This window comes from Grammomys surdaster, unplaced genomic scaffold (genome assembly GCF_004785775.1).
Source record: "Grammomys surdaster isolate TR1022 unplaced genomic scaffold, NIH_TR_1.0 126531, whole genome shotgun sequence".
Lineage (NCBI taxonomy): Eukaryota > Metazoa > Chordata > Mammalia > Rodentia > Muridae > Grammomys > Grammomys surdaster.
Window position 1 is genome coordinate 2,964,121 of NW_021621323.1, and position 12,237 is coordinate 2,976,357.

The window sequence follows — 12,237 nt, forward strand, 5'->3', positions numbered from 1 at the left end:
GCTTCTTCCAGCTGAAAGCTCTGAAATCCTCCCAAGGACCACAGTCAGGGAGGTCCATCAGAGCAACACCCCCAGACCTTGGTGCTAGTTTTCTGTTCTAGTTCGGTCTCTCGTGCTGTGATAAAGTGATAAAGCATTGAACAACTGCACCTAGAGGGAAGAGAGAGTTTATCTGAATTACAGATTAACAGCATTAAGAAAAGCCAAGCAGAAACTTAAGGCAGTGACCTGGGGTCAGGAACTGAAGCAGAGACTGTGGAAGAACACTGCTTAGCGGCTAGCCTGCCCTGGCTTCTTCAGCTACATCTCATACGAAGTCCAAGCCCACATACCCAGGAACGATACTACCCACAGTGGGCTTAGCCCGCCTATATCAAGTACCAATCAGGAAAAATGTCCCACAGACATGCCCGCCGGCCAATCTGATAGAGTCAAAATGCCTCTCCCCAGCTAAGACTAAGGTTGTGTTAACAATAAAACTAACCAAGAGAGCTCTGATCTGTGCTACCTCGATATCAAACCTAAGTGCTGTCTTGTTTAATATAGCACTCTTTAAATGACAGCTAACTGATACATTTATCAAGATCGTGGACTGTATACTTTAAATTATTTTTATTATAGGCAAACTAAATGTCAAAAGAGAATACATGAATAAATCACAAAGCTAAACAACGATAGAAAGTTGATGTAAAATGTAACATGAAAAGACCAAATTTTCCAATTTTGTTGAATATAGGCTTTTGTAGTAGGATCTGATATGCCTGCCCAATACCACAGAAGGCACAGCTAACCGGCTACCACAAATATTAATGAAAAAAATAGATACCCTCACAAAGCCAGGCCCAATCATAAATATGATGAATAACAATTTACATCCAGGGAAGAGAAATCTCCCTGAGAATCCCTTTCTTTTTTCTTTCCAGGTAAAATTGAATCACCCGTGATGCCTGCTATTAGAAGTTCTAACCCAGATGGACCAGAAGCCAGGAGCCTCGCCCTTACCCTCACCCCCTACCTTTTCCCACCTGCACAAGGTCCCCTGAAGCTTGGCAACTGCAAGATCCTGCTTGGCAACTGCAGATAGACTCAAAGCAGTGTACCATATCATCTGAAGAATAGCAGGGAGACCATAACTCAAGCAGTGTACCATATCTTCTGAAGAATAGCAGGTTGCAGTCCTCCTCGCCCCCACGAATAACCAGGACCCGCCGGTCGGGTCAAGTGGCACCCAGACGTGGGGCTCGAGGCAAGGACCCATCCGGACGGACCCTCATTGAGAGGATGTGCGCACGACATCAAGATTGAGCAAGACAGAGATCATCGCCCGTGACCTGTCGTCCACGGAACCAGGTTGATGCTGCCATCAAGAAGGCAGTTGAAGTTCATTACCATCAGCTGAAAATTGCAGAGGATCCAGAAGTGACACCGCAGGAGACTGACACAGCTGTCAGCTCCCCTGCCTCCCCCTATGGTCGACCCCTAGACTTCCACGCCCTCCAGAAGGGTACCTGGTATGCCTGGCTTTGCCCTCATTTCTCTCGCTAGAGAGCTTGGCCTCTTGATCACCACAACAAAAATTGGCTTTTTCCTAAACCAAGGCCACCCTTGATATGGCCGCTAACATTGGGGAGCCTTCCTTTATGACAATATTACACCCCAAACTGACAAATGGTTGGTAACTTGAACATTTACAAGAGACTAGGATGGCTGTGAGTTAGCCCAATGACGGGATTATTGTAGGTCCACTTCCCAGGGGCCCACCCAATGCAGCCGAAAAGGAGTGCGTGGCGCTGGGAGTGGGTGCAGCCTACATGGCCTAAGACAGGGCTCTCACCCTCCTTTCACCCACATCAGAGTCCCTTGACGTTGCCCATCGTCAACAGCCTAAAGCCTTCGACCATCGATGTGCCTCGTCTCACATCAGTGTTTTGGGGTTGTGAACTTGTCTAAGACCCCCCATAATTAGACATCCAAATTCAAAACTCACATAGTTGGGATTGAACATAAGACGCCTTCTCTAACTAAACAGAGAAGGGGGAGATGCCAGAAGCCAGGACCCTCGCCCTTACCCTTACCCCCTACCTTTCCCCACCTGCACAATGTCCTCTGAAGCTTGGCAACTGCAAGATCCTGCTTAGCAACTGCAGATAGACTCAAAGCAGAGTACCATGTCTCCTTAAGAATAGCAGGGAGACCATAACTCAAGCAGTGTACCATATCTTCTGAAGAACTGCAGGTAGATCATAATTCAAGGCAGTGTACCATATAGACCATGACATGTTTCAAGGCACAGGCCAAGAAGATTTTGTACTTTTCCACCACCTGGACCCTCTTACCCCCTCCCCTTGTAAAACATGCTATAAAAAAGCATTTCATGTTCAAAAAAAAAGAAAATAAAAAAATATATATATTAAAAAATAAATAAATAAAAAAAAATAATAAAAAAAAGAAAAAAAAAGAAAAGACCACCTATCCTCTAATGCTGCTCTCACTGCACTCACTCCAGTTCACTCCTTCCTTCCAGTAACACATGTAACTCAGGGTATTTCCTACAGGGATGGTCTGAATGAATGGAGTTTCACATACTTTTTTCACTCCAAATAATATAAACAGCTTTCTATGATGTTGAAACTATTTGTTTTCTTAAGATAGATACTTGCAATAAAATATTCAAGTGTCCTCTATATAGTTCCATTTTTCTACAAGAGGAGTCTGCTTGGGTGAGTTCACATCTATTAGTGAAATGGGGCATATTTGAATAGGACACATAATTTCAGTTATGTGTATTCTATTCAACTGGCTCTGTTACTTAATACGACTACAACTTTACTATATACTGATTTGTCTGCTTACCAGATAGTCAATGCTCACATTTTTTTTACTTTAAATAATACCATCAAACATACAACGTCACTAAATTAAATTCTCTCATGTAACCACCCTGTTAAAGATAGTTAGTTAAACACAGAGTAAAAGATTAACAACAGACCTGGTAGCTCCTGTGACTTGGAATCCTTTGTGAATCGGGCAGCCCTTTGACCAAATGGCGAAAGCAGTTCTGATCGTTTCTTTGGGAAACTGAAAGCAGTTCGTATCTCATTGTATGTGCCAGGAGCCGGGGCACAGGATTTGATAGGTTTGAATCTCTGGGAAAATATGCCATTAATAATCACAAGTAAGATCCCATACTTTATGAGTTAGAAGCTGCCTTCTGAGTGGTGCAGCATCTAATGGATATTTTTTTAATGTGGCAAAGACAACAGAAATGAATTAAGAACTTTTGGTCATTGAAACAAAGTTTTACATAGCGTTTGGAAAAGTCCCTGATATACTAATAGAGTTATGTACGGTGTGCCACATTTCCCTTAGGAAAAAATGTGGAGAAGAATCTCTAGTTCTGGATGGCAGTGTATGGAAAGTTTTAATTTTTAAATAGTCTTCACTTAAAGAACTATACGATCAAATATGGTTTATGTCATATTTGTGTGTATGCACATATTTGAGGGAGCTCGTGTGTGTGAGAGTGTGTGTGTGTGTGTGTGTGTGTGTGTGTGTGTGTGTGTGTGTGTAAAAATGTCTACATGTTCATGGTTGGGCAGAGGTCAAGTCAAAAGTCTTCCTTAATTGCTTCTCCACCTGAGTTTTTGAGACAGGGTCTTTCATGAACCTGCAGCTCACTTGTTGGCTAGACTGGCTGGCCAAGAAGCCCCAGAGGTCCTCCTGTATTTACTGTCTGATACTGGTGTAGTCAAATACCGTGGTTGCCTGGAGTATTTCTTGCTTTAACCTCTACACTGTGGTATAAGGAGTCATTGCTCTTTTGTTTCTCTTTTACTATAGTTTTAGAAGGTTTCTCATTAATTACTTTATTCACATTACATCCCAATATCTGTCCCCTCCTCCAAGTCCTCCTCTTTCACAGCTCCTCCTTCCATCCTCCCACCCCCATCTCCATCTCCTCTGAGAAGGGGTAGGACCCCCCCCCCGAGTATCATCCTATCATGGCACATCAAGTCTCTGCAGGATGAGGCACATCCTCTCACACTGAGGACAGCCCAATAAGACAGTCCAGTTAGAGGAACAGGATCCACATGAAGCCAAACAGAAACAGGGCCAGCTCCAGTTGTTGGAAGACCAGGCATGATGACCAAGCTGAACACTTACTACATGTATGAGGAGCCTAGGTCCACCCGTGCTTGCTCTTTGGTTGGTAGTTCAGTCTCTGGGAGAACCTAAGGGTCCAAGTTAGTTGACTCTATTAGTCTTCCTGTGGAGTTCCTATCCTCTTTGTGTCCCTCAACCCTTCCACCAACTCTTCCACTAGACATCCAGCCTCTATATAATGTTTGACTATGGTTCTCTGCATCTGTTTCCAGTGGCTGTTGGATGAAGCCTCTCAGAGAACAGTTGTACTAGGTTTCTGTTGCAAGCGTAAGAGAGGATCATTAACAGTGTCAGGGATTGGTTCTTGCCCGCAAGATGGATCTCAAATCGGACCAGTCACCACTTGACCATTCCCTCCATCTCTGGCTCATTTTGTCCCTTCACGTCATGTAGGCAGGACACATTTGGGGTCGAAGGTTTTGTGGGTAGGTTGCTGTCCTTATCCCTCCACTGGGATCCTGCCTGGCTACAGGAAGTGGACACTTCTGGCTTCATATCCTCCACTGCTAGGAGTCTCAGCTAGAGTCACTCCCACAGACTCCCTTGAACCTCCTCCTACCCATGACTTAGGTCTCCAGCACTTCCTAAAGATGCACCCCCTACCAATTTCCATTCTCCACGCCCTACTCTCCCTACACCTGATTCCCTCCCATACCCATCCTCTCTCCCACCCAGTTTGCTTCCTCACTCCACCTGCAATATATATTTTATTTCCTCTAATGAGAAAGATTCAAGCATGCTTCCTTGGGCCCTCCCTGTCATTTGGCTTCTTTGGGTCTGTGGGTTGTATCACGGTTATCTTGTACTTTATGGCTTATCTTGTACTCACTTATAAGGGAGTACATGCCATACATGTCTATTTGGGTCTAGGTTACCTCACTCAGGATGCTATTTTGTAATTCGGTGCATTTGCTGCAAAATTCACAATGTCCTTGTTTTTAATAGCTGAGTAATAGTCCATTGTGTAAATAAACCACACCTTATTTACCCATTCTTTGGTTAAGGAACATCTGGGTTGTTTCCAGTTCCTAGCTATTACAAACAAAGTTCCTATGTACATAGTTGAGCACCTGTCCTTACAGGCATAGAGCATCTTTTGGTTATATGTCCAAGAGTGGTATAGTTAGGTAAGGAGGTAGAACTATTCTGATTTTTTCTGAAACTGCCAAATAGATTTCCAGATTGGTTGCATAAGTTTGTATTCCAATCAGGAATGTATAGTATTCCTTTTGGTCCAACATCCTTGCTAGTATATATGGTTCCATGAGTTTTAGATCTTAGAATTACTGATGGGTAAAAGGTGGACTCTCAGAGTCATTTTGATTTGCATTTATATCCCTGATAACTGAGAAGAGTGAATAGTTGTTTAAGTGTTTCTCAGTCATTAGAGATTCCTCTGTTGAGAATTCTCTGGTTAGCTCTGTATCCCATTTTTTAATTAGGATATTTGGGTTGTTTGGTGTCTAACTTCTAGAGATCTTTATGAATGTTAGGTATTAGCCCTCTGTCAGATGAAAGGTTGGTGAAGATCTTTTCCCATTCTGTAGGTTACCATTTTGCTGTAGTGAAAGTGTCCTTTACATTACAGAAGTTTCCTGGTTTCATGAGGTCCCATTTATTAACTATTGATCTTAGTTCCTGAGCGTTGGTGTTCTGTTCAGGAAGTTGTCTCTCCTATCAATGAGTTCAAGGCTAGTCTCCACTTTCTATTCTATTAGACTTAGTGTATCTGGTTTTACATTGAGGTCTTTGATTCTCTTGGACTTTAGTTTTGTGCAGGTAAAAAATATGGATCTATTTGTATTCATCTACATGCAGACAGCCAGTTAGGCCCACACCATTTGTTGAAGATGCTCTCCCTTTTTCATTATATAGTTTTGGCTTCTTTGTCAAAAATCAAATGTCTGTAGGTGGGTGGGTTTATTTCTGGGTCTTCAATTCTATTCCATTCATCAACCTATGGTACCAATACCATGCAGTTGGTATTACTACTCATCTGTACTACAGCATGAAGTCAGGGATGAAAAGACCTTCAAAAGTTATTTTATTGTCCAATATTGTTTTAGCTATCCCAGGTTTTTTGTTTTGTTTTGTTTTTCTATATGAAGGTGAGAATTGTTCTTTCAAACTCTATAAAAATTGTGTTGGAATGTTGATGGAAATTGCACTAAATCTATACACTGCCTTTAGCAAGATGGCATAAACCTACATATCCATGAGCATGGGAGATCTTCCTATCTTCTGATATCTTCTTCAATTTCTTTCTTCAGAGATTTGAAGTTCTTGCTATACAGATCTTTCACTTGTTTAGAGTCACACCAAGATATTTTATATTATTTGTGGCTATTGTGATGGACATTGTTTCCCTAACTTCCTTCTCAGCCCATTTATTATTTGTGTAAAGGCATGCTGCTGATTTCTTGGAGTTAATTTAGTATCCAGCCATTTTACTGAAGGTGTTTCATCACCTTTAGGAGTTATCTGATAGAATCATTGGGGTTACTAATGTACACTATCATATTATCTATGAACAGTGATACTTTGATTTCTCCTTTCCAATTTGTATTCTCTTGATCTCCTTTAGTCATCTTATTGCTTTAGCTAGGACTTCAAGTACTATATTTGAAGAGATAGGGAGAATGGACACATTGATTTTGGTGGAATTACTTTAAGTTTCTCTCTGTTTGATTTGATGTTTGCTATTGGCTTGCTATACATTGCCTTAATTGTGTTTAGGTATGGACCTGGTGTCCCTGATCTCTCTGAGACATTTAACATGAAGAGATGTTGGATTTTGTCAAAGGCTTTTTCAGCATCTAAGGAGATGATGGTGTGGCTTTTTTCTTTAAGTTTGTTTACATGGTGGATTATGTTGATGGATTTTTATATATCAAACCAGCCCTGCACCACTTGGATAAGGCCTACCTGATCATGGTGGATGATGTCTTTGATGTGTTTGTGGATTTGGTTTGCAAGTCTTTATTGAGTATTTTTGCATCAATGTTAACAAGGGAAATTGGTCTGAAATTCTCTTTCTATCTTGAGTCTTTGTGTGGTTTAGATATTAGGGTGAATGTGGCCTCATAGAATGTTTGACAATGTTTCTTCTATTTCTGTTTTGTAGAATTCTTTGAGAGTATTAATATTAATGCTTTGTTTGAAAGTCTAGTAGAATTCTGCTCTAAAACCATTTGGCCCTCAGTTTTTGTTGCTGTTGTTGGTTGTTGTTGTTGCTGTTGTGAGAAGACTTTTAATGATTGTTTCTATTTTCTTGGGGGTTATATGACTATTTACATAGTTTACCTGATTTTGATTTAACTTTGGTAAGTAGTTTTTATCTAGAAAATCATCATCTATTTATTTAGATTTTTGCAATTCTGTAGTATACAGGCTTTTGAAGTAAGACCTAATGATTCTCTGATTTTGTTCAGTGTCCACTGTTACGTCTTTCTTTTCATTTCTGATTTTTGTTAATTTGGGTACTGTCTCTCTACCCTTTAGTTAGTTTGGCTAAGGGCTTGTCTATCTTGTTGATTTTCTCAAAGACACAGCTCTTCCTTTGTGCTGTTCTCTTTGTTTCTAATAGATTGATTTCAGCCCTTAGTTTGATTATGTCCTGACATCTACTCTTCTTGAGCTTTTGGGTGTACTTTTAAATCCTTAGTATGAGAACTCTCCAATTTTTTAGGAAGGCACTTAGTGCTATGAACTCTACTGTTAGCACTGCTTTCATTGTGTCCCATAAGTTTGGTTACATTGTGATCTTATTTTCATTGAATTCTATAGAGTCTTTCATTTATTTATTTCTTCCTTGACCCAGTGATCACTGAGTAGAGAGTTGTTCAGTCTCCACGAGTATGTAGGCTTTCTGTTGTTTACATTGTTGAAGTCCAGCTTTAATCCATGCTTGTCTGATAAAATACAAGGAATTATTTAAATCTTCCTGTATATGTTGAGATTTGCTTTGTGGCTAAATATATTGTCAACTTTGGAGAAGGTTCCATGAGGTGCTGAGAAGAAGGTATAATCTTTTCTGTTTGGGTGAAATATTCTGTACATATCTATTATGTCCATGTGATTTATAAACTGTTACCTCTGTTTAGTTTCTCTCTGGATGACCTCAATTGTTGAGAGTGGGGTGTTGAAGTCTCCCACTATTAACGTGTGGATTTTGATGTGTGATTTAAGATTTAGTAATATTTCTTTTATGAATGTGCATGCTCTTTCATTTGGGGCATACATGTTCAGAATTGGGAGGCCATTTTGTTGTCCATATTACATTTTATAAATACAAAGTATCCTTCCCCATCTCTTTTGATTACTTTGGTTGAAAGTTTATTTTATTAAATATTAGAATGGCTATTCCTGCCAGTTAATTTGGTCTGTTTTCTTGGAAGACCTTTTTCCAGCACTTTACTCTGAGGTAACATCTAACTTTGTTGCTGAGGTGTGTTTCTTATATGCAACAGAACAATGGATCTTCTTTATGCATCCACTCTGCTAACTTGAGTCTTTTTATTGGGGAATTTTTATTTGATGATAGTGGTGATAATGGGGGAGGGGGAGATTGAGATTCTCTTCTTTCGTTTTTACTTATGCAGAATTATATACTTATTTTGTGTGTTTTCTTGAGTGTAGTTATCCTCCCTATACTAAAGATTTCCTTCTAGTATCTTCTGTCAGGCTGAATTAGTAGAAAGATATTGTTTAAGTTTAGTTTTATCATGGAATATCTTGTTTGTCAGTCTACAGTGATTGAAACTTGCTGGGTATAGTAGTCAGGGCTGAGACTTGTGATTTCTTAGAGACTGTAAAACATCTGCCCAGGACCGCTGGCTTTTAAACTCTCTGTTGAGAAGTTTCATGTAATTCTAATAACTCTGCCTTTATAGGCTACTTGGCATTTATCCCTTGTAGCTTTTAATGTTCTTTCTTTGTTCTGGACATTTAGTGTTTGTCTTTTATGTGGTGGGAGGATTTTCTTTTTTGATTCACTCTATTTGGTGTTCTGTATTATTCTTCAAAGAAACATTCATTGCTGCCTCACATTTTTTTTATCTATTCCTCTGTGATCCACTGTGGTGCATGGGGAGTTCGCAATGTATACCATTTTCTTATATCCATAATGTGACTTCACCTACAGGCTGGCTAATGTCACACTTCCAGCATAATATCAACCAACTTGCAGAATTCCTGGAAACCACCATTGTCTCATGTATGTTGACATGAGTCCACTGCAGACCATCCCAACTCTTTGCCATCCTTTCCAGACAGCCAAAAACATTGCTTTCTGGTTTACCCTCTATGTGTATGTATAAAATCAAGCAGTTATGTGTATGTTTTCTTAACCCTTCTTTCTTATACAAAGTTGCAGTGTATCAAATATGCTTTCTGCATTTTGGGAAAACAAGTAAATATCAAGGCCAACTACCCTGACCTCTAAGAGACCAGGAAAGGGCATGTTGGTTCCTGGGTGTGTCAATTTTTACAATTCCATGGATCGTTCTAAAGGGTATCCAGAATTTAGAACCATGGTTACAATGAAACTCTTGTGTTTTGTTAAGTAATATATCAAAAGATGAGGAGATTTCTAAGCCATTTCTGAAATTTCTCAGAATCTAAAATTTCCCAGAAACATATCTGCATTTACTCATAAAGGAGAAATTGTTGCTACTAAGTCTACTTTCTTAATTGGATTCTTCTTTTTCTATCATTATAATTCATATATCTTTTCAAATTAAACTAAACAAACTATCTCTCGAGGTAATCTGGTTTGGTTTTAACCCTTCTGTGTCTTCACCCGTTATTCTTTCTTTCACTATCATCCCTTTGAACATAATTGCTATTCTTTTCCATGTACAAGATATAATTTAAATGATTGCTGCCAAATGACATAAAATTAGCTCTATATACTAGATGAATATAAGTCACAAAAACCTCAAAAGTGCCAATTATAACCTGTATTTTTAAAAATCAAAGGCATTCACACACACAAACACACATACACACACACACACACTGTCCTTTATGCGTACCTCTTGTGCGGTGCCTTAGGTACTCTCAAGTAGCTCAAGACTAAAATATAATATTTACTTTTGAGTCTCCCTAGCCCCTCAGTGCATCTAACTCATTAAAATATAATCTTAATTATATCATAAAATATATATTTAATCTATCTACTTGTCTCCAAGGAGGAGATTTTAAATATGTTGAAAGCAAAGTAGTTGTCTATAATAACTTTCCCAAGTTAAATAAAACAATCGGAACTGCACAGAGTGCAAGCAGGTAATTTTCACAACTACTTTGTCTGCAGGCTGCTGCATTATAAATGTTTGCTAGTCTCTTGATTTTCTTTCTACAGAAGTATCCTAAAGACATTTGAGTTTACTTGGATTGCTCCTTGAATGGCCTGAAGTGGTTGCTTTGGAACAGATACTCTGACTGAACATCACTAGTGAAGGTCCCAGGGGCAGGTACATGTGTGCCCCTATGGCAGTTATGACAGAATACTGTCATACCATTCCCCACATATTACATATTTCTACATGGACTACACTTTACTCCATACATGCATTAGCAAATTACACTTTAGCATTCAAAATAAATTAGGTATTTCTTATCATCCAAACTGAATCTTCACATATGCAAATTTGATTAATAGAAAACATTTGATACGTGTTTCCAATTCAAATATTCATCTGTGTATTTCTGTTAATATTCAATCTGATTTCAAAAATAGTGCTCACAATTTTGCAGTGTTTCTCCTTAATATACCAATTTTTACTTTTCTGAATGTCATTTTGTATTTTATAATCTCCTTAAACATCTTTAGATTTGTTACTGGGTTCACACCATGCCTGTTACACTATGTATATGAAAATGTATGTACATCATTACCTCTGTTTCGGAATAGAAAATAAAAGATGAAACATTCACAAGTGCTGACATGGCTTTTATCGTGTCAAATTGACTTTTAATGTTGTACTTTCCAGGTCCTGGTACACCCTAAGTTACAGAAAAAAGAAATACATTAAGAAAGGATTATCTTTCTACAACACCTAAGAAATCACTGGATAATTCTTATAGGCTATTACCAAATTATGTCATTAAGAGCAGAGCAGGGAGGAAAAGAGGAAAACTCCTACAAAGAAACAAGAAAGGAAAAAGAAAGAAAGGGAGAGAAAGAGAGGGAGGAAGAAGGGAGGGAGGGAGGGAGGGAGGGAGGGAGGGAGGGAGAGAGAGAGAGAGAGAGAGAGAGAGAGAGAGAGAGAGAGAGAGAGCAAAAGAGAGAGAAAGAAAAAAGATGTCCTGGTCAAAGTATCATTTGGGCCTGAAATCACACTTCCTGAAGCTCTGCTGCCCTCTGCTGATGAAGTGAAAAAATATTCCTACCTTTTCTCATGGCTAACTTTTAAAAGAAAGAAAGAAAAATGTTTTCAACTGTTCTTTCATTTCAGGGTATATACGTAGCCTTTCCTCTTTAAACGTCTCTGGTTTGGAGTACAGACCAGTGGTAAGATTCCTGCTAATCATGCGCACGAGGTTCAGCACATAGCCGCAGCAGTAAGAGAAACTTCACTGTCTTCTCCAACGTTCAATAATCAATAGCAAAACAATACACAACAGGAAATACTTTATTTTAAACACAAATGCTTGATGTAAAAACTAAACTTTTACTTGAATACTTTTCAATAAATAAAAATTAATTGTATTAATCATAGGACTGAGTTATTATTATTATTATTATTGAGACATAAGAGAAGATAGATAGATAGATAGATGATAGATAGATAGATGATAGATAGATGATAGATAGATAGATGATAGATAAATGATAGATAGATAGATAGATAGATAGATCATAGATAGATCATAGATAGATCATAGATGGATAGATGATAGATAGATGATAGATAGATGATAGATAGATGATAGATGATAGATAGATAGATAGATGATAGATAGATAGATAGATAGATAATAGATAGATGATAGATGGATAGATGATAGATAGATGATAGATAGATAGATAGATGATAGATAGATGATAGATAGATAGATAGATAGATAGAT

At 38.7% G+C, this 12,237-nt stretch overlaps 1 protein-coding gene across 1 annotated transcript in view; it reads right to left on the minus strand.

The window, feature by feature from the left end:
• The window catches only part of Stpg2 (sperm tail PG-rich repeat containing 2), a 403,074-nt gene that overhangs the window by 321,817 nt on the left and 69,020 nt on the right, over positions 1-12,237 (minus strand). The window contains exons 7-8 of the mRNA XM_028760343.1: positions 11,062-11,169; positions 2,990-3,146 (exon numbers count right to left, since the gene is read on the minus strand). Coding sequence (XP_028616176.1) covers positions 2,990-3,146; positions 11,062-11,169 — 265 coding nt within the window. The remainder of the gene's footprint in view (positions 1-2,989; positions 3,147-11,061; positions 11,170-12,237) is intronic.